Genomic DNA, 25,078 nt, shown 5'->3' with positions numbered 1-25,078 from the left:
AAGTGCTGTTTATTCCTCTGTAACTAAAACTGATTTAAGTATATACTGTATTACCAGGCCCAATTCTAACTCTGTCAGAAAAAAACAATATAGAAAGGCCGAGCTCCTGTAACACACCAGGAGACGAAAGACCAAACTCAGGGCCTTGTGTGGTCAAGATGCTGCCACAAAGCTTGAGGCTCTGGCCAGCAAGAGCAAGGATCCCACACTCAGTTAAGTCAAGCTTGCCTTTAAGTGGTGCCTTCGTGAAGTGTGCTCTGGAGCTCTGAAGGAACCGGGACAGGTACTGCCAACACAGCACAGAGAGGGGACACCTTCCAATAGCACGTGTGTAAAAGGGGTGGGAGGTTGCCATCAAATCCAACAGCTCAACCTTAAAGGGACTCTGCTCTCAGGTCTGCTGTGCTCACTGGCAAAGAACATTCTGCTAAGAACCTCCTCTCACTCCAGGAGATTTCACAAAGCGAGGCCATGCCCAGAATACCTGTCCGAGGTAGGGACAGTCACCACGCTGCCTCTCCCACACCCAGACTTCCACCATGAAGAACTATGGTGGAGCAGCAAAACGGAGGGCCCCAGCTCCAGGTCTGTGACTTAGCAGACACCGGGGATACCCAGGGGTGAGCCACACTCTCTGACCCATAATTTACTCTTCTATGAAATGAGGTTGATAACATCGATCCACTGCCTGAGTGCTGCTGGGCACCAGAAACAAACACACACAAGGACTTTGTGAATGAAGTATGCCGTGCACTCACAGGGAAGACAGGGCGTGACTTAGTGGCACAGGTGGTGTGAGGGGATTCTTGGGTGGAGATCCTGCCTACATGTGCTCCTAACATGAACCGTGCCATGCCACATGCTCTGTCCACCTTGGCTTTTGACAGCTGACTGGGGGCTGGCACACATGAGAAAGCCAAATGCTCTTGCACAGCACAACACAGCAAAATGCAGCTTGTCCTAACCCGTGTAGAACCACACTTAGGAGCTGAAGTTCCAGGTGGCTGGCTGGTTTGTTTGTTTTTTGTTTTTTTTCAGAGATAGAGATAGAGGCAGAGAGAGAGATAAATAGGGACAGACAGACAGGAAGGCAGGAAGGGAGAGAGATGAGAAGCATCAATCATCAGTTTTTCGTTGCAACACCTTAGTTGTTCATTGATTGCTTTCTCATATGTGCCTTGACCATGGGCCTTCAGCAGACTGAGTAACCCTTTGCTCGAGCTAGCGACCTTGGGTCCAAGCTGGTGGGCTTTTGCTCAAACCAGATGAGCCCGCTCTCAAGCTGGCAACCTCAGGGTCTCGAACCTGGGTCCTCTGCATCCCAGTACGACACTCTATCCACTGCGCCACCGCCTGGTCAGGCTAGGCTAGCTGGATTTAAAGGAAGACCAGATTAAAACTACTTCTACTGTTCTACACAGCAGGGTGGGCAAAGGACAAGAAGGGAGGAAGAAGTGTTCAATGGGCGCCCCTCCCCAGGTGTCACCTCATCTGACCTCCTGCTCTCCCCCCCAGCCCATTGGAGCCTCTCAGGCTAGGTGGGCAGAGTACACAATATTGGGCTGCCAGCAGCCTCAAGTCTAGTCCTCAGGCTTAACTGGTCTCAGAACTCGGTAAACGCCACGTCTGTGCATTTTACTAACCTGCACCATCAATATTAACTCTGGAGGTATGTCACCACAAACATACCGTGAAACACTGAATATAAGATTTCACTGAACGGGTGCTTAAGCTCTGCCTAATATACCTTAAATAACATAAACTTGATTAACATGAACATAGGATGTATACAGGCTACCTCTGGACCAGAGGGGAAAAGATTACAATTAGAATGGCCACTCAGAGGACTTCTAAGAACTTAGCAAAATCCTACATTTAAAGCAGGATGGTGGGCACAAGCAAGTTTGTTTTATGTTCATACTTAAAATTTTCCATATAGTTACATACACCCTTTATAGAGACAATGTTAAAGACTACTGTTCAAAATAGTTAATGAACGCCATTTTCTCTCCTTCTAAAAATCATAAGTAACATGTAAGTGCTTATAGTCTGCCATCCACTCTTCTAAGCATTTTACATGTGTTATCACGGTTATTCCTCAAAACAATTTTTAGTGTGAAAACCACTGGCATTCTTTTCACAGATGGGGTCGCTGAGGAACAGAACAGGTCCTTGTCCATAGTGCCAGGCCCACCAGTGAAGCCTTATTCAAACTCCTGGCTCTCAAACCTTCCCAGTTAGTACCACTTAGTAGAGGGTGCATGTGACGCTGATACTCCGTGTCAGCCAGGGACAGAGAAATAGGGGCCCTAAACTAAATTGGCAGGACCTTCCCAGGAAGCATTTAGTAATCACCACCATATCATACCTTAGGCTCTTGCCTTTCTGACCCGGCATATTTCTATTCTATTTCTATTCAAAATAAGATTTAAATAAGAAAATATTCAGGCCCTGGTCCGTTGACTCAGTGGTAGAGCATCAGCTTGGTGTGTGGATGTCCTGGGTTTGATTCCCAGTCAGGGCACACAGGAGAAATGTCCATCTGCTTCTCCTCCACCAACACCCCCCTTGCTTGTCTGTCTATCTTTCTGTCTCTCTCTCCCCCTCTCTTCCTGCAGCCATGGCTCAACTGGAGCAAGTTGGCCCCGGGCACTGAGGATGGCTCCATGGCCTCCACCTTAGGTGCTAAGAAGAGCTCAGGAGAACACAACAGATGGGCAGAGCATCACCCTCTAGTGGGCTTGCCAGGTGGATCTTGGTCAGGGTGCATGGGGAAGTCTGTTTCTGCCTCCCCTCCTCTCACAGAATAAAAAATGAAAAGAAAACATTCATTAAGAAATGACTCCTTCTCTGGCCAGAGGCTCAGCTGGTTAGAACATTGTTTGCAAGTGCAGAGGTTGCTGGTTTGATCCCTGGTCAGGGCACATACAGGAACAGCTCAATGTTCCTGTCTCTCTCCCCCTTCCTCTCTCACTAAATTCAATATACTGTATAAAAATTTAGGCCCTTGCTGGTTGTCTCAGTGGTAGAGTGTTGGCCCAGCATGTGGATGTCCTGGGTTTGAATCCTGGTTAGGACACACAGGAGAAGCGACCATCTGCTTCTCCACCTCCACCCTTACCCTCCTACAGCCGTGGCTAGATTGGTTCAAGCAAGTTGGCTAGCGCTGAGGATGGCTCCCATGGCCTCTGCCTCAGGCGCTAAAAAGTGGCTCCATTGCTGAGCAATGGAGCATTGCCCCCTAGTGGGCTTGCCAGGTGGATCCTGGTCAGGGCACATGCGGGAGTCTGTTTCTCTGCCTCCCCCTCCTCACTAAAAATTAATTAATTAAAAATAAATAAAAATAAAAAAAAAAATGACTCCCAACAACTGGAAATGGCCTATGTAAATGTCCACCTGTAGGATAGTGACTACTACTCTGGTTCACCCAGGGAGAGAAGTACTAGGCACTGTGGAGTGTGAAAGTAATGCCCGTGCACAAGTGTGAAAGGAAAACATCAGGAAACAAAACTGTCAGGTATACAACAGAGGTCCCAATTTGGTTAAAAGGCAGAAAGGAAACCATGATAACCTCTGAGTGAAGGAGAGACAGATCATCCAGCTGATTCCCTGTAACTATTAACCTTGACAGCTGCAGAGGACAAAGGACAAAGTCGGACAGAAGCAGGGACAGCAGAAACAGCAGAGGAGGTCCCCATGGGCGGGTCCCTCTGAGGGGCCATATCACTGACATGGGGCCCACAGACCTTTTGAACTCCCTTCTACGTTCATCAGTTTCTATATTTAGGAAGGAATCAGATGGATAAGGAGTATTCACTAATGAGCAGATGAATAAACTAGTATTTTAGACACATCCTAAGTGACGGGCAGAAACCACTGACTATCAGTAGGGGCCCGGCATGAAAATCCGACTGCTTTTCAAGCATGTCATCCTAGAGCTGCATCAGAAAAATCAGCAGCACTTCAAAGATAATTAATTCAATCTGCATACTTAAGATTCCATACGTGTTAAAAGCTTTACTCATGCCTGACCAGGTGGTGGCGCAGTCGGACTGGGATGCAGAGGACCCAGGTTCGAGACTCCGAGAGCAAAGTTCACCAGCTTGGACCCAAGGTCGCTGGCTTGAACAAGGGGTTACTTGGTCTGCTGTAGCCTCACAGTTAAGGCACATATGAGAAAGCAATCAATGAACAACTAAGGTGCCTCAAAGAAAAACTGATGATTGATGCTTCTCATCTCTCTGTGTTCCTGTCTGTCTGTCCCTATCTATCCCTCTCTCTGACTTTCTCTGTCTCTGTAAAAAAAAAAAAAAAAAATTAATTAAAAAAAAAAGCTTTACTCAGTAAAGTCTATTATTAGTCAGAAAACAATACCAACAGCCTCTTGCTTTCTGTTTTGCTAAAATTAACAATTTAACATATTAAAGTTGACAACTAAAAGAAAAACCAAGTTTCTAATCTAAAGTCATGTAAAGTATGTAAGTACTGCTTAAATACAAATCTTTCCTTGGGAATTATATTCATGCACCAAACATTTCCCCCCATGATCTAGTTTAGGAATTTGAGGGACACCTAACTTGACCAAATATAGCTTATCTGATAAGTGATGTGGTGAGGCCAGCAGGTGTTGAGCTGTTTCCTCCTCTTTCCAGCTCTCCAGCTTCCAACCCCAGCACTTACAGGAAACTTCCTTCAGTCTCCAAGATAACAAGGTCAAAAGGTGAAATAAAACCTAGAGTACGTGGGCACTTCCAATGCAATGAGAGCCTTTCTCTGGGGTCCCAGCCCTACCAATCCCTCTATCACCCCTCCCAGTCCCTGGTCCCCCTCTGCTGGGCTGGGGACCATCCGCGCTTCCCATTCCTCAGATTGCTGCAGAAGCCCCATCACCTTCCCCTCGCTGACGCTGACACACTAGCTCTGCCGTGCCCTCCTATGTCCTTTAACCTCCATGTGGACTAAGCTGCACTCTGTCCTTGCCAGCCCATGGCTTGTGTACCTCCTGACACAGGTCAGTAAGCCAGGACAAGTGAAAGAGGGAAACTGAGACAGATAGGTAAATGACCAAGCAATTTATAGCCATCTAGTAAATCACAAAATCCTAGTTTCTATCCAAGTGTAAACAGTTTACACTTCTCCTCCCCAAAGGGTAAATCTTCAATACCCTACTCAGGGAGACAGCAGAAATGTAATTAATACCATTTGTATCAACCACACCCAACAACAGAAGTTAAGGGAAAAAGAAAAATCTCATTTGATACATCAGCATAAAGCTGATGAATATTCTATTAGAATCTTCCCCTAAGACCACCCACAAACTCTCAATCTTTAAAAACCCTCAAAACAGCCTGACCGGTGCTGGTGCAGTGGATAGAGCGTCGGACTGGGATGCGGAAGACCCAGGTTCGAGACCCCGAGGTCATCAGCTCCAGCGAGGGGAGCAAGGGCTCATATGGTTTGAGCAAAAGCTCACCAGCTTGAGCCCAAGGTTGCTGGCTCGAGCAAGGGGTTACTCCATCTGCTGAAGGCCCATGGTCAAGGCACATATGAGAAGGCAATCAATGAACAATTAAGGTGTTGCAATGCACAACAAAAAACTAATGACTGATGCTTCTCATCTCTCTGTTCCTGTCTGTCTGCCCCTGTCTATCCCTCTCTGACTCTCTGTCAAAAAACAAACAAACCCTCAAAACAAAAGACCCAGGCCCTGATCCAGTGGTTCTCAAACTTTCTGAAGTCGAGGCACATTTAAAATCCTACAAATAATTGTAGGCGCACTATATACAAATTTCTGAGAAATATGTTATAATAATTAAGTCAAATATTAAAGAAAAAATATATAAAGTCCAAGTGTGCTTTTATGGTAATTAAACAAAGTAAAAACAAAATTAAATTTATTCTGACATTAAAAACATTTTTATGTTACATTTTTTGAGTTATGCTTTTTAGAATTCGTAAAAAAGAGGGGTTAAAAAATAAAAAAAATGACAAAAAAGTTCTCTTTTTATTTATATAGATTCATTCTTATTAAGATTTAGTAAATTTGGCAGGTCCCAGCACAAATGTGCTAAGTTTTTTCATTCTTGTGTTTTTGAGAAACATGAGCCTGATGTGTCCTAGCGATTTCTTCAATGTTTGGGCATATATGTATTTAAAAGGCAAACTCTCATTTCCTCATCAATACATTGAAGAATTCTTCTCTTTTTACTCTTAATTGTGTTGGGTGCAGAAACCCCCACCATACATATTATCTTAACTTTACACTAAATAAAGGATAAAAGAAACTTGCCTCCCGTCTTTCCAGGTAACAATGGGGAGTAGTGTAAACAATCCAGCACCCCAGTTTAACAGCCTTTTGCAACCTAATCAGGCAAAGTGAGGTGGGGGGTTGGGCAGACTGTCAGCTTACAGCCAATTCCCCACACTTGTCCCCCAAAAATCTAAACTCCAAAAACCCTGTTGGTTTTTTGGTCCCCAACAGGCACATATTTCTCTGGAATACCATAGGGTGCACCCAGAAATCTTCTAGAGTGTACCAGTGTCCTAGAACCACTGCCCTGATCAGTTAGTTCACTGGGTTAAGAGCATTGTACTGAAATGACAAGGTTGCAGGTCTGATACCTGGTCAGGGCACACATACGGGAAGCAACCAAAAAATGCACAACTGAGTGGAACAACAAATGCTTCCATCCCCCCCCCACACTCTTCCCCTTTCTCTGTATAATAATCAATAGAAATTGAGCCAGCCCTGGCTGGATAGCTCAGTTGATTGGAATATTGGTTGGTTGGAGCATTGTGCCAAAGCACGAAGGTTGTTGGTTTGATTCCCCAGTCAGGTCACATACAGGAACAGCTTGATGTTCCTGTCTGTCTTTCTGTCTCTCTCTCCCTGCCTCTCTCTAAAAAAAAAAAAAGTATTTTGTCATTCAGATGACAAAAAAACAAACAAAAAAAGCAAAGGACCCAGTGCTCTCTCACTCACTCTAGGGAGTAGGCCACACCTTCCCCTATACACCCTACTGCCCCCCTCACCATCACAGGAGTGTATTTCCTAAACTTAAAGGGTCCTCAGGAGACTTGCAACCAGGGGAGCAGTGGGGAGCAGCAGCTTATCCCAGGCTAAACCCCTGAACCTGTCTCCGAGCCACTCCTTTCCCCGACTTCCCAGTGTGGGTTCATTTCCTTCCCATAAAGGTTTCTCTATTCTCTCTTCCTTGGTTTACTGCCCCCATTTAATAAACTTTCAAAATCACCTGGACTAGTGTTGTGAAATTTCTTCTGCATGAAGTCAAGAATCCACACACTATCTACTGGCTGGCCCTAGGCAGATCTGAAGGGGCCAGGTCTCCTGTCCGGTAACTGAGGAAATAGCATCTCCCCAGGCAAAGTGCAAGATCCTTGAGAGCAGCACAGGGACCTGTAGGAACTTCCCATAGTCTTTAAGATGCCCTGGATTTCGTTTACCCTCCATCATTGTTTTCCACCCACAAACCTAGACCTACAGTGATGTGGGTAAGTGGTCTAAGAACCCCAACAGGCTACCCTGTCAAGAAAATGGCAGATTCATGTGGTCAGACTTTTGTTCTTTAAAAATCAGAGGTGGCCTGACCAGGTGGTGGCGCAGTGGATAGAGCGTCGGACTGGGATGTAGAAGGACCCAGGTTCGAGACCCCGAGGTCGCCAGCTTGAGTGCGGGCTCATCTGGCTTGAGCAAAGAGCTCACCAGCTTAGACCCAAGGTCGCTGGCTCCAGCAGGGGGTTACTCGGTCTGCTGAAGGCCCGAGGTCAAGGCACATGTGAGAAAGCAATCAATGAACAACTAAGAAGTCGCAATGCGCAACGAGAAACTGATGATTGATGCTTCTCATCTCTCTCCATTCCTGTCTGTCTGTCCCTGTCTATCTCTGCCTCTGTAAAAAAAAAAAAAAATCAGAGGCGGCCCTGGCTGGCTGGCTCAGTGTTGGAGCATCGGCCTGGCGTGCAGGAGTCCCGGTTCGATTCCCGGCCAGGGAACACAGGAGAAGCGCCCATCTGCTTCTCCACCCCTCCCCCTCTCCTTCCTCTCTGTTTCTCTCTTCCCCTCTCGCAGCCAAGGCTCCATCAGAGCAAAGTTGGCCCGGGCGCTGAGGATGGCTCTGTGGCCTCTGCCTCAGGTGCTAGAATGGCTTTGGTTGCAGCGGAGCGACGCCCCAGATGAGCAGAGCATCGTCCCCTGGTGGGCATGCTGGGTGGATCCCGGTCGGGCGCATGCAGGAGTCTGACTGCCTCCCCGTTTCCAACTTCAAAAAAATACAAAACAAAACAAAAAAAAATCAGAGGCTTCTGTCTCCTTGAAACAAGAAAACAAACAAAAACCCCAGGCACCCCAGAATGCTACTGGCCATATAAATAAATGTCACTGGGCAGGAGCACCCCTTCAGCAGTGTAATTTCCATGGTTTGCAATGCAGAAGAGAGCCCCAGCTTATTTCTAACGGAGAATGCCTACCCTGACACCTGAAAAGGCACCATAAACAGATGTTTTCCTTTCTTGGTTCCTTATCTGCAAACTTGGAATAGTTTCTCACTGGGAACCACAGTGGCCAATAACACACAGAGCGACTTTTTCACAGTCTTAATGGCCAACTCCCACAGTAAAGCTTCCCAACATCATCAGCATGCAGAGCAAGATCTATCGTGCCTAGCATGACATGTAACCACACCTCTACCACTCACCAATTCTCACTTCACGTACCGAAACAAGCAAAGGAGGAGGATGAAAAGTAGGGCAGCAGCCAGGCCGGTCTACATTTCGCCTTGTCATGGCCAACTCCAAGCACCTGACACATGCTTGCAGAGAGGCCAGAGTCCCGGGATGAGCCCTTAACACCCTGAGGACTATCCACCCAGTGCCAAGAGCCATCACCATCATTTTATTCAAAGTGCTTTCTTTCCCTTCGCATCAGTGCCCATCTTTCTTCCTACCAAATCCCACCTTCCTGACTTGCTTTTGTGGTTGTACAGGAGATTGGAGGGGCAAATCGGATGGTGGATGGGAAAACAAACCAAGCTCATGACTTTCCAGAACTGCCTATCTTCTGAATTCTGGCTATAAGAAGCTCCACATTCTGCTCTTGGTTCAATCTAAAAGCCTCAAAGTAACAGCCCACAGCTTAGTCTGTGACTTGAGACAAGGTCTTTAGACCATAAATAACACTGTAGCTTCACCTAAAAGAAAAGAGTTAGAACCCACCACCTACTTTCACAAAGAACCAGGACACAAATCCATCCTCTTGCTTGCAGATAAAGCGCCAAGAGACTCAGTCCACAGCCCTGAGCTGCAGGTCACACAAATGCTGATGGGATCACAAGCACATGCTCCAGAGGGACGTGGCACACCTCTGATTGGAAACCAGTTCCATCAGTGAGTTCAGACCCACTCTGCACCTGGGGACATCTGTCCTTGCAGAGTGTCCAGGAGTGTCCCCATCTGCAGAAAGTGGCCAGAGCAGACAGGCGCCTAGGCCCCATGCAGGTTCTGACCAGGTACATCTAAGTCTGCAGCCCTTCGGGTCCCAAGTGTCTTCATCTAGAAAATGGAAGAATTCAACAGGGTAATGATCATTAAGGTCCTTCCGAAATAAAAATACTGTAGTCATGCCATGACCATCAACAGCACATATTAGAGAGCAGGGCTGGGCCCTGGGCCTAATTCCAGTCAATCAGCACTAAGCTTATTTCACCTCTACAATGACTGTCAGTGGGCTTACGACACCCCTGACAGCATGCACCAGGGGCATGCACCTCCATGGGGTTCTTTCTGAGCCCATAACCTCAGCCTTGTCACCAAAACACATCAGACAAACCCAAACTGAGGCACAGTCCACGAAATACCCATTCATTACTCTTCCAAAGCATTGCCTTCATGAAAAACAAGGAAGGTCTGAAACTGTCCTAGACCAGAGAAGACCAAAGGGCAGGACTAAAGACAATGCGGACCCTGGATGGGATCCTGGAACAGAAAGAGGACACGGGGGAAACTGACGCAATCCCAGACAGGTTTGCAGTTCAGTTAATAGTGGTTCCCAGGTCCATTTCTTGGTTTTGACAGATGTGGCATGGCTATAAAGACTTAACGTGAGGCAAAGTAGGGTGATAGATATTATGGGAACTCTGTGCTGACTTTGCAACTTTCCTAAACACCTAAAATTATTCCAAAATCAAGTTTACTGTAAAAATAAGTTTGGAGGCTATTTTGATAGTCCTGAGCAAACTTAATGGATCTGAAAACATCCTGTGTCATTAAAAACCTGACTCAGAGTCACAGCTCAACACCACCTTGAAAAACATAGGGCTGGCCTGACCTGTGGTGGTGCAGTGGGATAAAGCGTCGACCTGGAACATTGAGGTTGCTGGTTCGAAACCCTGGGCTTGCCTGGTCAAGGCACATATGGGAGTTGATGCTTCCTGCTCCTCCCCTTTCTTTCTCTCTCTCTCTCTCTCTCTCTCTCCCCTCTCTCTAAAAATCAGTAAATAAAATATTAAAAAAAAAACACACACAGCCCTGGCCAGTTGGCTCAGCGGTAGAGCGTCGGCCTGGTGTGCAGGAGTCCCGGGTTCGATTCCCGGCCAGGGCACACAGGAGAGGCACCCATTTGCTTCTCCACCCCTCCCCCTCTCCTTCCTCTCTGTCTCTCTCTTCCCCTCCCGCAGCGAGGCTCCATTGGAGCAAAGATGGCCCGGGCGCTGGGGATGGCTCTGTGGTCTCTGCCTCAGGTGCTAGAATGGCTCTGGACGCAACAGAGCGACGCCCCAGAGGGGCAAAGCATCGCCCCCTGGTGGGCATGCCGGGTGGATCCCTGTCGGGCGCATGTGGGAGTCTGTCTGACTGCCTCCCCGTTTCCAGCTTCGGAAAAAAAAAAAAACACACACACACAAAAAAACATAGGGCTGCCTGACCAGGCAGCGGTGCAGTGGATGGAGCGTTGGCCTGGGATATGGAGGACCCAGGTTCGAGACCCCGAGGTCGCCAGCTTGAGCACAGACTCATCTGGTTTGAGCAAAGCTCACCAGCTTGGACCCAAAGTCGCTGGCTCGAGCAAGGAGTTACTCAGTCTGCTGAAGGCCCGTGGTCAAGGTACATATGAGAAAGCAAGCAATGAACAACTAAGGTGTCGCAATGAAAAACTGATGATTAATGCTTCTCATCTCTCTCCATTCCTGTCTGTCTGTCCCTGTCTATCCCTCTCTCTGTCCTTGTAAAAAAACAACAACAAAACAAAAACATAGGGCCACTGGAGGAAAATAGTACGCTTGAAAAAAAGGGAAAAAAAAGCAAACACAGAAGTTTACTATAAATTCTCTAGCCCCACCACCTCCTTTAGCTCGCATTCTCCAAAAGGCTTCCATGTTTGTGTACAGCAGTCTCCCTGTGCAAGCACCAGCCAAGTACAGCCTGCCTGGTCGTTCCAGCACGCCCACTGACTCCCTCCTCGCACTGGCACGGCACTTGGCCACGTCTGGCTCCTCTGCCTTCTGGGTACCCCAGCCTCCTGGTTGCCAGATGCACTCTGGGTCTGGGCTCTTCTGGTGCCTCTTGGGAGCAGCCCCCACAAAGGCCAGCCAGCACTCTTCAGGGAAACTGCCCTCCCCTCTTCAGGCACCATTTGCAATGGCCATGCTGTGGACGGCTTCCATTCAGCCCCTGGAGGAGGGCAGTGGTTGGTGGGGCTCAGAGAAGCGGGAGCACATGCAGGCTGCCCCCATCCACTAAGCTGCAGATTCAGTCCTTTTCACCCAGGGTTCCTTCAGGCCAGGAGCATGGAGCCCTATTCTGCTCACATCTCTTCTAACGTACCACCAGCTCATCATCACCGCCCTCCAGCCCAGGGACATAAAGCTCAGTGACAACAGCTTCTGGGATAAAAAGGTTTTTTTTGTTTTGTTTTTTTGTATTTTTCTGAAGCTGGAAACGGGGAGAGACAGTCAGACAGACTCCCGCATGCGCCCGACCGGGATCCACCCGGCATGCCCACTAGGGGGCGACGCTCTGCCCACCAGGGGGCGATGCTCTGCCCCTCCAGGGCGTCGCTATGTCACGACCAGAGCCACTCTAGCGCCTGGGGCAGAGGCCAAGGAGCCATCCCCAGCGCCCGGGCCATCCTTGCTCCAATGGAGCCTCGCTGCGGGAGGGGAAAAGAGAGACAGAGAGGAAGGAGAGGGGGAGGGGTGGAGAAGCAGATGGGCGCTTCTCCTGTGTGCCCCAGCTGGGAATCGAACCCGGGACTTCTGCACACCAGGCCGACGGTCTACCACCGAGCCAACCGGCCAGGGCAAAAAGTTTTCTAAGATCTAAAAAAAGGTAGAAAGAAACAGAAAGAGAGGGCATTTAAAGTATGAGTTTTGATTTTTTTTTAAAGAATGAGAATAAAATGTATTCACACCAAAAAAATCTGTCTTTAGATGCACATCTTTAACTTTAAAAATGTATAGAATAAGCTATGTACTTATAACCTGACCAAATGGGGGGAAAAAACATGAAAGAAAATGCAAACTGCAGAAAGAAAAAAAATGAGTTATCGATGGAAAAAAAAAGGGCAGTAAATGCTACGTTTCTGAGACTGTGCACAGAGGAAACTGCTTATTCTCTCAGCGGCCTGTCCAGCCTAAGTCACAGGCGCCTGGAGAGAAAAATGCAGAATGGCTAAGTGCTTCCCCCAAGAAGGAAGCACGTTAAAAACAACAAGACCTTGGAAATGAGCAGTTATCAAGCTTTGTAGCTTGATAAAGAAGTTAGCTTGCTGACTTACCTGCTTCCCCAGAGTCTGGAGGCTTTCCAGAACCTAAGAACATGGCTGAGCAGAGCCAGTATTTGGGCAGCTTTGCCAAAGACGGGGCTGCTCCAATCCTTTCCCAAAGGTCCATGCAGCACCACTGGGCAGCCAATGGCGGCACACGCTGGGTCTAACGCTCCCATCCAAGCCCGCCCTCCTCCTATGCTGATGGTGCTCTGGCCCACCATGCTCACTCACGGTGTATCTGTGCACAGGTGCATGGCGTGAAACCTGGAGAAAACGTGGGTTACTCAGAGAAAGAGTCCTGGGGTTCCCCCACGACCACCAGCTGCAAACCATTTCTGGAGGGTGGCATCTCTGGCACCTGGGGCCTCTGATACCTGGGGGGCATAGGCACGGTGCTCTATGTGGCTGTACTCACCCATGGAGCACATGCTCCCCTTGGGATGGGACACTCAGAAATTAGAGCAAAGCTGAGGCCTGGGGAAAGCCCTCACTGACCTTCCCCTAATGGCAGAGAGGGCCTGACCAGGCGGTGGCACAGTGGATAGAGCGTTGGACTGGGATGCGGAAGACCCAGGTTCGAGACCCCGAGGTCGCCAGCTTGAGCGAGGGCTCATCTGGTTGAGCCCAATGTAGCTGGCTCAAGCAAGGGGTTACTTGGTCTGCTGAAGGCCCGCGGTCAAGGCACATAAAAAAACAAACAAACAAACAAAAAACAAATGGCAGAGAGGTGTGTCAAAGGGACCAAACATCAGAAGGGCCATTTCCCCAGCTCCCTCTGTTGCCAGGGAAAAGCAGCTTGGCTTCCAGTGAACAGATTGCTAGGATGATCTTGATCATCAGAGATCTTCAAGAACCAGTCCTCCGGTTGAGAAAACAATTGTCTTGCGAGGGGCTGATCTTATGTAGGGTCCACATCACTAACACTGGCCCCTCTGCGGGTTAGGTACTCGGGGTCCTGGGATGTGAGGACAGTAGTCCAAGGCAGGCCTCACCCAACCTGATAGCAGTGCCAACATGGAGAGCTTCAGCCTAGGATACTGTTGGCTTGTTCCTAACAATTGGATAAACCAGATTTTTTTTTTTTTTAGATTTTGTTCATTCATTTTTAGAGAGAGAGAGAGGAAAGAGAATAGGGGGTGGGGAGAGGAGCAGGAAGCATCAACTCCCATATGTGCCTTGACCAGGCAAGCCCGGGGTTTTGAACCGGTGACCTCAGCATTCCAGGCCGACACTTTATCCACTGCGCCACCACAGGTCAGGCTGGATAAACCAGATTCAGCCCAACATTTGATTGCCAAGACTTCCCAGGAAGGGCTCCAGTATAAAAAGGAACCAATGGCTTTAAGCCTGACCCTGTGGTGGTGCAGTGGATAAAGCAACAATCTGGAACACTGAGGTTGCTGGTTTGAAACCCCAGGATTGCCTGGTCAAGGCACATATGGGAGTTGATGCTTCTTGCTACTTCCCTCCCCTTCTACCTCTCTCTCTTTTTTTCTTTTCTCTCTAAAATGAATAAATAAAATCTTAAAATAAAGACATTTAAAATTTGTTTTTAAAATACAAAGAAACCGGCCCTGGCCGGCTGGCTCAGTGGTAGAGCGTCGGCCTGGCATGCAGAAGTCCCGGGTTCGATTCCTAGCCAGGGCACACAGGAGAAGCGCCCATCTGCTTCTCCACCCCTCCCCCTCTCCTTCCTCTCTGTCTCTCTCCCCCTCCTGCAGCAGAGGCTCCATTGGAGCAAAGATGGCCCGGGCGCTGGGGATGGCTCCTTGGCCTCTGCCCCAGGCGCTAGAGTGGCTCTGGTCGCGACAGAGCGACGCCCCGGAGGGGCAGAACATCGCTCCCTGGTGGGCAGAGTGTCGCCCCCTGGTGGGCGTGCCGGGTGGATCCCGGTCGGGCGCATGCGGGAGTCTGTCCGCCTGTCTCTCCCTGTTTCCAGCTTCAGAAGAAAAAAAAAAATACAAAAAAAAAAAAAAGAAAGAAAGAAACCAACAGCTTAAAATATAAGCTCTCAAGGGTCAGATAATGCACATACAGAAAAAAGACTTACCCCTCTTTTAAATTATATTTCCTTAGAAAAAAATTTTATTTCTTTAAACAATGAAGAAGTGGAAAAGGCACCCATGTTTTTAACCATCTGACTTCTTCCTACGTTGGAATGCCTTCATTAACCTGGTAAATGCTTTAGAATGAGGCCTTGTACCCCTCACACATACACAGCTCTCATGCAGGGGAGTCAGAAGGTACATGCAGGATGCAGACAGGGTTCTGTTAATAAACAGCAAAAATGGCACGATTAACAAGCGCACGACAAACACACCATACGAAGACCAGACAACAGAGCCTGGAGCAGAAAGCGTGAGAAAAAGTAACAGAAGTCATCTAGAAACTCAAGGTTTAGAAACATAACATAGCAAGGTCCAGAACCCATCTTAGAGAAACACAACACTCATTACATCACAAAAACCTGGTGCAGACCTAGTATGGGGGTCATATAGTGATTGGTCAGAAAAGGCTTCCCAGCCAGCTTTGTGGGGGGTTCCATTAAGGGGAATTGCTTCAGGCTAAAAGGGCGGGCCTAGAGAGAAGCTGGCAGTTGAGAATTTCATGAACACTGCCCTGGCTGAGCAAGCTGGGAACAGAGGCCACACAGCAGGGGGGTCTGAGAGGGACCCTTACCAAGGGGAAGCAAAGTGACAAGCCAGGAGAGGTTGAGAAAGTCACAAGAGCGCTGGAACCTGTGGACCCGCCAGCAAACTCTAACCCTAACCCTACTTCCTCCCTCATTGGGAAAGGGGGAACTAGGAAGAGCTTATGTCAATGTTCTCGGCCCCACCAGGTCAGAGTATCGGATGCACATGCAGTGTGGCTGCCCCCCTCCAGACATCCCTTACTGCAGGACAGCACCCACAGCCATGCTACAATCCAGCACACACACCATACTTCAGATGGGGTTCAAGAGCAAGGACTGCTAGATACAATCTTCCTCCTGGCCACCCGCCGCACAGAGCTCCCAGGTCTGCTGCAGGCTGTCCTCCCAACCCTCCCAGAAACAGGGAGGGAAACAGAAAGCTTAACTGCGAGACTCTTTACCCACAGGTTTCCACTGCAGTCAAAGCACTTCAAGAAATTTCAGTGAAGCTTCGAGCTTCTCTGTGAATCTTTTTTTTCCCCCAGCAGCTTTTATTTATTTATTTATTTATTTATATTTTTTTACAGAGACAGAGTGAGAGTCAGAGAGAGGGACAGATAGGAACAGACAGACAGGAATGGAGAGAGATGAGAAGCATCAATCATTAGTTTTTCGTTGCGACACCTTATTTGTTCATTGATTGCTTTCTCATATATGCCTTGACAATGGAGCTACAGCAGACTGAGTAACCCCTTGCTCAAGCCAGCGACCCTGGGTCCAAGCTGAGCCTTGCGGTCTTGAACCTGGGTCCTCCGCATCCCAGTCCGACACTCTATCCACCGCGCCACCACCTGGTCAGGCTTCTCTGTAAATCTTATCAGCCTTCCCTGCTAGCATCCAATATACACAGCTGTCACTTTGAGATACAATTCCTGCTGCAGTAAAATTAATTCCAAAATAGAAAAACAGGTTGGAGAATGAAACGTTAACAATGGATTCATTGTAAAAGCTGTGCTTTCAGCCGGATGAACGCTGACTGTAATATTGCAGACACACACACACACAGTCCTCTGCACACAGCCTCTCATCAGCCTCTCCTGTGTGGGCAGGCCCGCCACCAGCTCCACAAACATGCAAAGAACAAGGACCTCCGGAAAGAACTTCTTGGCATCCAGACGTTTCTTCAAACCACGCCTGTAAATGTTTCGATTCCCTGCAGGCTGAAGGTGATTTAAAGCCCAGTGCCTGGTACAGAGGCCATGTGGTGCTGTCTGTGGACTCAGGAGGTCACTGGGCCATTAGGAACTATGCGTCCACCTTCACCAGGCCCCTTGGCAACACTCCAGAAGAAAGCACACTTGTTTGTTCTTCTGTGGCCTATGTGCCCGGTCATGGCCATGTGGGGCATTAACCTGGTAACCGCTTGAGGACGAGGCCCTGTGGCCCTCACACATCCACAGCTCTCATGCAGGAGAGTCGGACCTGTACATCTTTTCTCACACACAGTTTGCAGTGCGGTCAGTTTCTGCTTCTGTGGGCCTCTGTGAAACCCAGTTACTTACACCGAAATCTGACTCAGTTGCTCTGCTAAGGGATTTGGAGCCCTTACATGTAAATCCTTTGGAATGAACTATCTCCTCAACACAGGCAAAACAACCTGAAATTTCTTGGAGTAAATATTTCAGCTTAAATCGGAAAAATTTCCTAGACTTAGAAGATGGAAACAGACTCTGTGCAACCAAATAAAGGTAACCAGCATCAAGCACTGAACAGACTCCAAGAACCATCATGAATCCAACAGGCCTTTTTCCTCTAAGACACCAGCATCAGGACACATTCTCCACTACTCTTGAGAACCCACACCTGCCTATTGTGTTGACTCAGCTAGTGATGATACACAACTGTTTCTTGACACTCAAATACATTTTTCTTGAGGCCCTGGTGTCACAGCGAACAAGTAAAGAATGCTGTCTGGTTACAGAAGACGGCACTACTGAAAAGGTCTGAATGATACTTGTCCAAAACTTAACAGTTTCCACACTAGCACTTCCTCCCCAGTGATCTGCCCTTTGAACTTGCCTTCAAAACAACTGCGCTCCACACCCCTACGGCCATCTGTTATTACAAGGGCAGGCACACAGAGCTGGCACACATCAGCCCTAGTTCTCGCATCTGCAGAAAGTCACTTTTGCACCAAGCGTCCTCAGCACTAGCTCCTTGCTCTAGTCAAAGTCCATTTCCACAGAATGCACCCCTTTAGAACAGGGCACAGTGGAGTAGCCAGAAGGTTCTCCACACACCATCCCCTCAGAAGGAACAGACCTTGCTGACCAACCCAACCCATTTTGCAGTACTTTCCAGGTCACCATGCACTTACCCTACAAGCACTCAAACCTCGCATCAGGTGGTCAGGACGAGGGCACAAACTCAAGGGAAACACCCCAGGAGAAAACTCTTCCCCCACCCCTAATTGTGTTAAAGGTAGCCTAGAGGCCCAGATATGCTTTAACTAGCTGCCCCAAGCCTCCTTTCTTTCAGGCCCCACATCTCTACAGGATGCTGCTGTGACCCCTCTTATGAAACTCACGTCCAAAGAGTATAAACCTAAACTTCCACCTCTTATTAGCAGGGGCACCTCACTTCGCTGAAGGGCATCATGGGGACAGAAATACCTCCCAGTACATGAGACCACATGAGCAGAAGCTATCCAAAACAGAGAGTGAAGTCAAACCCATTTCTTTTTTCTTTAAAAGAAAACCTTTTCTACTGATCAGAGAGACAGGGAGAGAGAGATAGGGCAAGAGAAAGAGGGAGGGAGGGAAGAAGAGGGAAAGAGAAAAGAAAAAAGAAAGGGGGAAGGGAAGAGAAGCATCAACTCATTGTTTCACTTAGTTCCATTTAGTCAACCTCTAGCATGCCAGGTTGATGCTTCATCCACTGAGCCACTTGACCAGGGCCTCCTTTTTTGTGTTTTTATTTATTATTATTAGTAGTAGTAGTATTTTAGAGTGAAGAAGAGAGCAAAAGAGAGAGGAGGGCAGGGGGAAGAGAAGGAGAGGGACAGAGAGAGATATTTGTTGTTCCACTTATTTACACATTCATTGATTCTCCCATGTGCCCTGACCAGGGATCGAACCCATAACTTTGGCATATCTGAATGACATTCCAGGAAAATGAGCAGCCCAGCCAGGGAAAACCCGTTTCCATGTTCTCAGCTTTCCCCACTACATGCCCTCAGTAATAACCACTGCTGCAAACTCGCAGCCACCCTAGAGTTACAGGGAGGACTTTGCCTATTCGCCAATTTTACAATTAACAGAATCATTACACAGTTCTTTCTTTTATTTTTAGAGAGAGAGAGAGCCAGACAGGGCCAGACAGACAGAAAGGAAGAGAGATGGGAAGCATCATATCTTCCTTGCGGCCACATAGTTGTTCATTGATTGCTTTCTCATATGTGCTTTGACTGGGGGTCCAGCCAAACCAGTGATGCTTCGCTCAAGCCAGTGACCACGCTCAAGTTGGTGACCCTATGCACAAGCTGGATGAGCCTACACTCAAGCCAGAGACCCTAGGGTTTTAAACCTGGGTCCTCAGTGTCCCAGGCCAATGCTCTATTCACTGCGCCACCGCCTGGTCAGGCGCGGTTCTTTTTTTCATTTGATTTTTCCATGATTTGGGGGAGGGGAGGACGAGGAAGGGAGGGAGGGAGGAAGGAGAGAAAGAGAAAGGAGAGAGAAGTATCAATTCGTTGTTTCACTTAGTTATTCCATTCTGTTGCGCACTCACTGATTGCTTATCCTACGTACTGTAACAGAGGGTCTTGGCACATAGTCAATGTTTTATTCACTGAGCCACTGGGCCAGGGCCCACAGTTCATTTTACAAAGGGAAGATTCCAAGCCTCACCCATTCAGAATATCAGCCCTCAAATGAGGATGAACCAGAGTCTCTTTCCAAACAGCTGCGTTCTGACAGTGAGGCTGCCACAGGCTCCGGGGCTCAGAGTTCAGCTATCTGCCCAAAGAAGTAAGTGTGCTGTCCTTCCATCCGACAATGTCCCTCTTGCCTCCAGCACAGTCAGGACATTCAGGCATGACCTCCTGGGCAGCGCACTGAGGACTTCTTTAGACTGAGTGCTGCACTGAGCTGCCCAGCACGTCCTCCCTCCTCATGTGAGGGGCAGGGTGGCACCCGGGACTCTGCCAGCCTCAGATGAGCGCTATTTACCAGAGAAGTATTTAGCCTCTCTGCACCTCGGTTTCCACACCTGTACAATAGGAACACCACCTACCTCGCAATACTGCTGAGAAAACCAAGCAACACGTGTGAGCTAGCTAGCCCAGTGCCTGCCTTGACGGAAGTGCTCCATCAGTGGTACTACAGCATAGGACACACCTGACTGTGAAGGTGAGCCAGACCATCTTCAGACTGGCAACTCCAAGTGCTCCCCCTGTTGGCTGTACACGCTTCAAAAAATGGGAAGATGAATCATCCCGACACGGGATTCTCATCTTAAAATTCCCAGCTTGAACAGCAAACTCACTTGACACGTGTAAATCTATCTGTCCTCCTGTGAAAAATCCAACATTGGAGGCGTCTCTGCCATTACTGACCGGAAATGGGGCGCATTCGCACAGACATACGCACACGTGAAGGAACCTAGCTCCATACACAAAAATCTCATTCCTATCACTTCCTGACCAGAGAGCTAACCTTTTCGGCACTTCATTTCTTCTCGTGGATTCCACCGTTTTTGAACCAAAAAGCTGCCTTGTGCAAAGAAATCTGCAGATGTCTAAAGTCCATCACGAAGAACTACAAACACTAAGAAAATGCGCTCTTATTCTTCCGATGGATGCCATAACGTACACACCTCGCATTGCAACAGCATCGCTGTGCAAAAATCCATTTTACAAAATCCAGGATTATCGTCAGTCAGCCTCCACTGAGGTTTGCCAAGCGTCCTAAATTGCGTCGTTGTGTGTCAGCCCAGGCACCACATGTCGCAATAACCAAAGACATCCCTTTCGCCTTTCACCTTTTTCCTCAACAGAACAGGTCCTCCCGCTCTTAGACTCTGGATTCTCACCCATCTCTACAAAGCCGAGTATTCTTAACACGAAGTCCACGGGTGAGCGGCAGAGGGGTCAAGAGCTTCCTGAAGTCATTACAAAACTCGGTGTGGCATGCGTTCTTCTCAGGAGACGTCGCACACCTGCCATCAGATTCTCAAAGGTGCCCCCCTCCCCACAAGATGAGCAGTCAAATACATTTCCCAGGTCTTCCTTCATTTAAGGGATCTGCTTTTTGAACCAAACTTGACAAGCTGTCTAGACATTCTTCCATCATCCACTTCACATTTGCACACAAGGTATAAATCCTTAAACCCTTTCCCAAGGGTGCAGACTTAGCAGAGAAAAAACATAAAAGCACTAGGGAGACTTTCAGCGACAGAGACAAAATACAGAGTCACTAGCGATACTTTTAGTCAAACATTTAACTCAACAAGTGCGTTTTCTTTTTCTTTCCCCCTAAAATCCCTCCTCCCTGTCACGCTCCCGTTCCCCTGGCGGTAGGTTCCAGCCCAGCTCCCAGGGACTTCCCACAACAACGGTGCCTGTGCCGGGCGGAGCGCGGACTCCAGGCAGGAGAAGCACCCGCCGGGTCGGGAAAGCGTCCCCACTCCACGCGATCCGGGAACCTGGGAGGCTCGGAGCATCAGACCCTTTGAGCAAGAGCTCGCACTCCTACTTCTGCTGCGGGCAGGGGTACCGGGACCCCGTTCCTGGTGCAGCCCCAGGAAGGCTCCTCCGCAGACAGCACGGAAGGTAACGCCGGAGGCTCGGCTCCAGGCCGCGCCGAAAACAAACTTTCCAAACACTCGAACCGCGGCGAGCCCGTGACATTTCTAGGGCTCCCCCCGCCCTCCGCGTGCCTGTCAGCGCCCCCGTCGGGCCGGCGCCCGCCTCCCGGGGACCGGGCTCCCTCGGTGGCTGCGCGGCGTCCGCACGGTGCCCACGGTCCTTCTCCTTGCTGCCCGGACCCAGCCAGGTGAGACGCCACCCGGCCCTCGGAATCACGGGCCGCCGCGCCTCACCGGGCCCGAGCGGCCGCGGTTTTCGGAGGGATGATCGTCTGGTGAGCCCGGGTTGCCGCGAGCGCACTCACCAGCTGGCTGGTCGTCCTGGCCATGGGCCCGGCGCCGGCTCCGGCACTTCGCTGCAGCGCTGCGCGGTTCCGCGGCCCTTCAGCGTCGTCCTCCCCGCGGCGGACCTCCAGCAATGGCCGCCCTCATCCTGCGCCCGCCCCGCCACTCGCCGCCCCCGGCACCGCCCCGCCCCCGCGCCACGCTGGGCGGAACTTCCGCCGATCCGCCGCCGCCGCGTGTACCCATTGGCCATGCTCGCTGTTTCACAGCCGCGGCCCTATTCAGCCCTGTCGGCGCCCCCGAGCCGCATTTCCGGGTTGGGGCCCAGCGGGCTGGAGCTTTGGGACCCCTGCCTGGGCGGGCGGGGCCGCGACCCAGTGGGAACCAATCCCAGAGCCGCAAGTCTGTGTGGGGAGTGGAGGGCGAGCTGTCATCCCAGGCTCCCAGGTCCGGGAAATGAGGCTTGCAGGGGCCCAGGCCCGCGAAGGTCACACCCGAATGAGGCGAGTCTGGGCTCCAACCCACCGCTGGGACTCAGAAGCCGGGCTCTGCGTAAACACCTAGAGACCAAACTTTACTAGTTACAAAACTAAAAAGTGTTCAAGAAGGAAATTTAGGCTATCAAGTCGTATTTATAAGGCAGAAAACAATTGTCTCTTCTCCGCTAATAGTCTCAAAAACATTTTCAGAACTTATTTGCATATAATTATTTTTGTAGTTGATGATGATGATGAGCTTTTTTATTTTTTATTTATTTATTTATTATTTTTTTACAGAGACAGAAAGTCAGAGAGAGGGATAGATAGGGACAGACAGGAATGGAGTGATGAGAAGCATCAATCATTCGTTTTTCCTTGCGACACCTAGTTGTTCATTGATTGCTTTCTCATATGTGCCTTGACCGCGGGCCTTCAGCAGACCAAGTAACCCCTTGCTGGAGCCAGCGACCTTGGGTCCAAGCTGGTGAGCTTTGCTCAAGCCAGATGAGCCTGCGCTCAAGCTGGCGACCTTGGGGTCTCAAACCTGGGTCCTCCACATCCCAGTCCAATGCTCTAGCCACTGGGCCACCGCCTGGTCAGGTGAGCTTTTTAATTTTTTAATTTTTTATTTTTCTGAAGTGAGAAGTGGGGAGGCAGGCAGACAGACTCCTGCATGCGCTCAACCAGGATTCACCTGGCATGCCCACCAGGGGATAATGCTCTGCTCCCTGGGCCGTTGCCCCGTTGGGACCGGAGCCATTCTTGCACCTGAAGCGGAGACCATGAAGCCATTCTCAGCGCAGGGGCCAACTTTGCTCCAACGGAACCCTGGCTGCAGGAGGGGCAGAGAGAGACAGAGAGAAAGGAGAGAGGGAAGGGTGGAGAAGTAGAAGGGCGTTTCTCCTATGTGCCCTGGCCAGGAATCGAACGTGGGACTTCCATACACCGGGCTGATGCTCTACCACTGAGCCAACCTGCCAGGGCTGATGATGAACTTTTTGGAAGTTGTTATTGTTGATGATATTACTGTTGGTTTTCAAAATTGTGGTAAAGCCTGACCTGTGGTGGCGCAGTGGATAAAGCATCGACCTGGAAATGCTGAGGTCGCCGGTTCAAAACCCTGGGCTTGCCTGGTCAAGGCACATATGGGAGTTGATGCTTCCTGCTCCTCCCCCCCTTCTCTCTCTGTCTCTCTCTTCTCTCTCTCCCTCTCTCTCTCCTTTCTAAAATGAATAAATAAAATAAAAAAATAAAAAAAAACAAAATTGTGGTAAAACACACCTCAAATTTACCCCATTAACCTTTTTAAATTACACATCAGTGGCATGAGTATATTCAACTGTTGTGCTTTGGTGATGATTTAAACAAAACTATGTAGCCTGACCTGTGGTGGAGCACTGGGTAAAGCATTGACCTGGAATGCTGAGGTTGCTGGTTTGAAACCCCAGGCTTGCCTGGTCAAGGCATGTATGGGAGTTGATGCTTCCTGCTCCTCCCTCTGTTCTCTCTATCTCTTTCCTCTCTCTCTCCTCTCTCTCTAATAAAAATGAATAAATAAAAAAATAAAATCAATAAATATTAAAAAAAATTATATAGAATCATCTTTGTTACTTGAAGGTTTGCATATTTTAAAATAACCTTTTTTTTTCTTCTATTTCTAAAAGACATACATGGCCCTGGATGGTTGACTCAGTGGATAGAGCATCAGCCTGACCTGTGCATCCAGGGTTCAATCCTTGGTCAGGGCAAACATGAAAAACGAACATCTGCTCCTCTTCCCCTCCCTCTCCCCCTTCTCTCTCTCTTCCTTTCCTGCAGCCACTGGCTAGATTGGTCTGAGCATTGCCCCAGGCACTGTGGGTAGTTTGGTTGATTCCAGCATTAGTCCTAGACAGGAATTGCCAGGTGAAGCTTGGTTGGGAGTATTTGGGAGTCTATCTCCCCTCCGCTCAAATAAACAAATAAGTAAATAAAATACATACATGCTTATTTTTTAAAATAACACTTTAGATAATACAGCAGTTACAACAAGATATTTTAACCCTTAATTCACATTGGCCAGAATTTTTGCGTAGTGATAACATCCCTGCTAACATTTACTCAGCCTTTACTCTTTTTTAAAATATATATATATATATTTATGGAACGCTTCACGAATTTGCGTGTCATCCTTGCACAGGGGCCATGCTAATCTTCTCTGTATCGTTCCAATTTTAGTATATGTGCTGCCGAAGCAAGCACTATTTTTTTTTTAATTCATTTTAGAGAGGAGAGGGAGAGACAGAGAGAGAGAGAGAGAGAGAGAGAGAGAGAGAAGGGGGGAGGAGCTGGAAGCATCAACTCCCATATATGTCTTGACCAGGCAAGCCCAGGGTTTTGAACCAGCGACCTCAGCATTTCCAGGTTGACGCTTTATCCACTGCGCCACCACAGGTCAGGCTCAGCCTTTACTCTTAGTAAAGACTTTTCATGTCTCATCTCATTTACTCTAAACAAGCATCCACCTACTGTTGCCCAGCATTTTGATGAGGACTCTGGGGCATAGCACGGTTCTGTAACTTGCCCTTGGTGTTGTAGTGCCTGAACCAGGATCTTGATACCCTCCTGCCAGAGGCTGTCCTTGGACCATTGGCTATAGATCTTGTGTTGGACTGTCTGGACTTCCAGTCCTTGGCACATTTACTTACCCTTAAAAAAATAAAAAGGAGGTCCTGGCTAGTTGGCTCAGTGGTAGAGCATTGCCTGGTGTGTGGAAGTCCCAGGTTCAATTCGTGATTAGGGCACACAGGAGAGGTGACCATCTGCTTCTCTACCTCTTCCCCTTCTCTCTCTATCTCTCTCTCTCTTTCACTCCTGCAGCCATGCTTGGTTGGAGCAAGTACTGAGGGTGGCTCCATGGCCTCGCCTCAGGAGCTAAGATAGCTTGGTTGCCTAACAGAGCAGCAGCCCCAAATGGGCAGAGCATCGCCAGATAGGGGACTTACTGGGTGGATCCCCCTCCCGGCACATGCAGGAGCCTGTCTGTCTGTCTCCACATCT

General features: G+C 48.9%; 1 protein-coding gene and 1 non-coding gene across 3 annotated transcripts in view; both read right to left on the bottom strand.

Annotated features, from left to right (window-relative positions):
* The window catches only part of PDPK1 (3-phosphoinositide dependent protein kinase 1), a 78,189-nt gene extending 56,463 nt beyond the window's left edge, over positions 1–21,726 (bottom strand). The window contains exon 1 of one of the 2 annotated variants that reach the window (XM_066382830.1): positions 21,581–21,726. In XM_066382830.1, coding sequence (XP_066238927.1) covers positions 21,581–21,604 — 24 coding nt within the window. In that variant the 5' untranslated portion in view covers positions 21,605–21,726. The remainder of the gene's footprint in view (positions 1–21,580) is intronic. The other variant, XM_066382832.1, reaches the window with a different exon arrangement.
* Positions 21,727–24,173: 2,447 nt separating this feature from the next.
* On the bottom strand, positions 24,174–24,280 carry LOC136404603 (U6 spliceosomal RNA). Its single transcript, XR_010751325.1, has one exon. It is a non-coding gene; the product is annotated as a U6 spliceosomal RNA (small nuclear RNA).
* Positions 24,281–25,078: the final 798 nt, after the last annotated feature.

The sequence above is a fragment of the Saccopteryx leptura genome, chromosome 4, assembly GCF_036850995.1.
Source record: "Saccopteryx leptura isolate mSacLep1 chromosome 4, mSacLep1_pri_phased_curated, whole genome shotgun sequence".
Classification (NCBI taxonomy): Eukaryota; Metazoa; Chordata; class Mammalia; order Chiroptera; family Emballonuridae; genus Saccopteryx; species Saccopteryx leptura.
The sequence above is the reverse complement of the archived record's forward strand: the minus strand, read 5'-3'. Positions and strand labels throughout refer to the sequence as shown.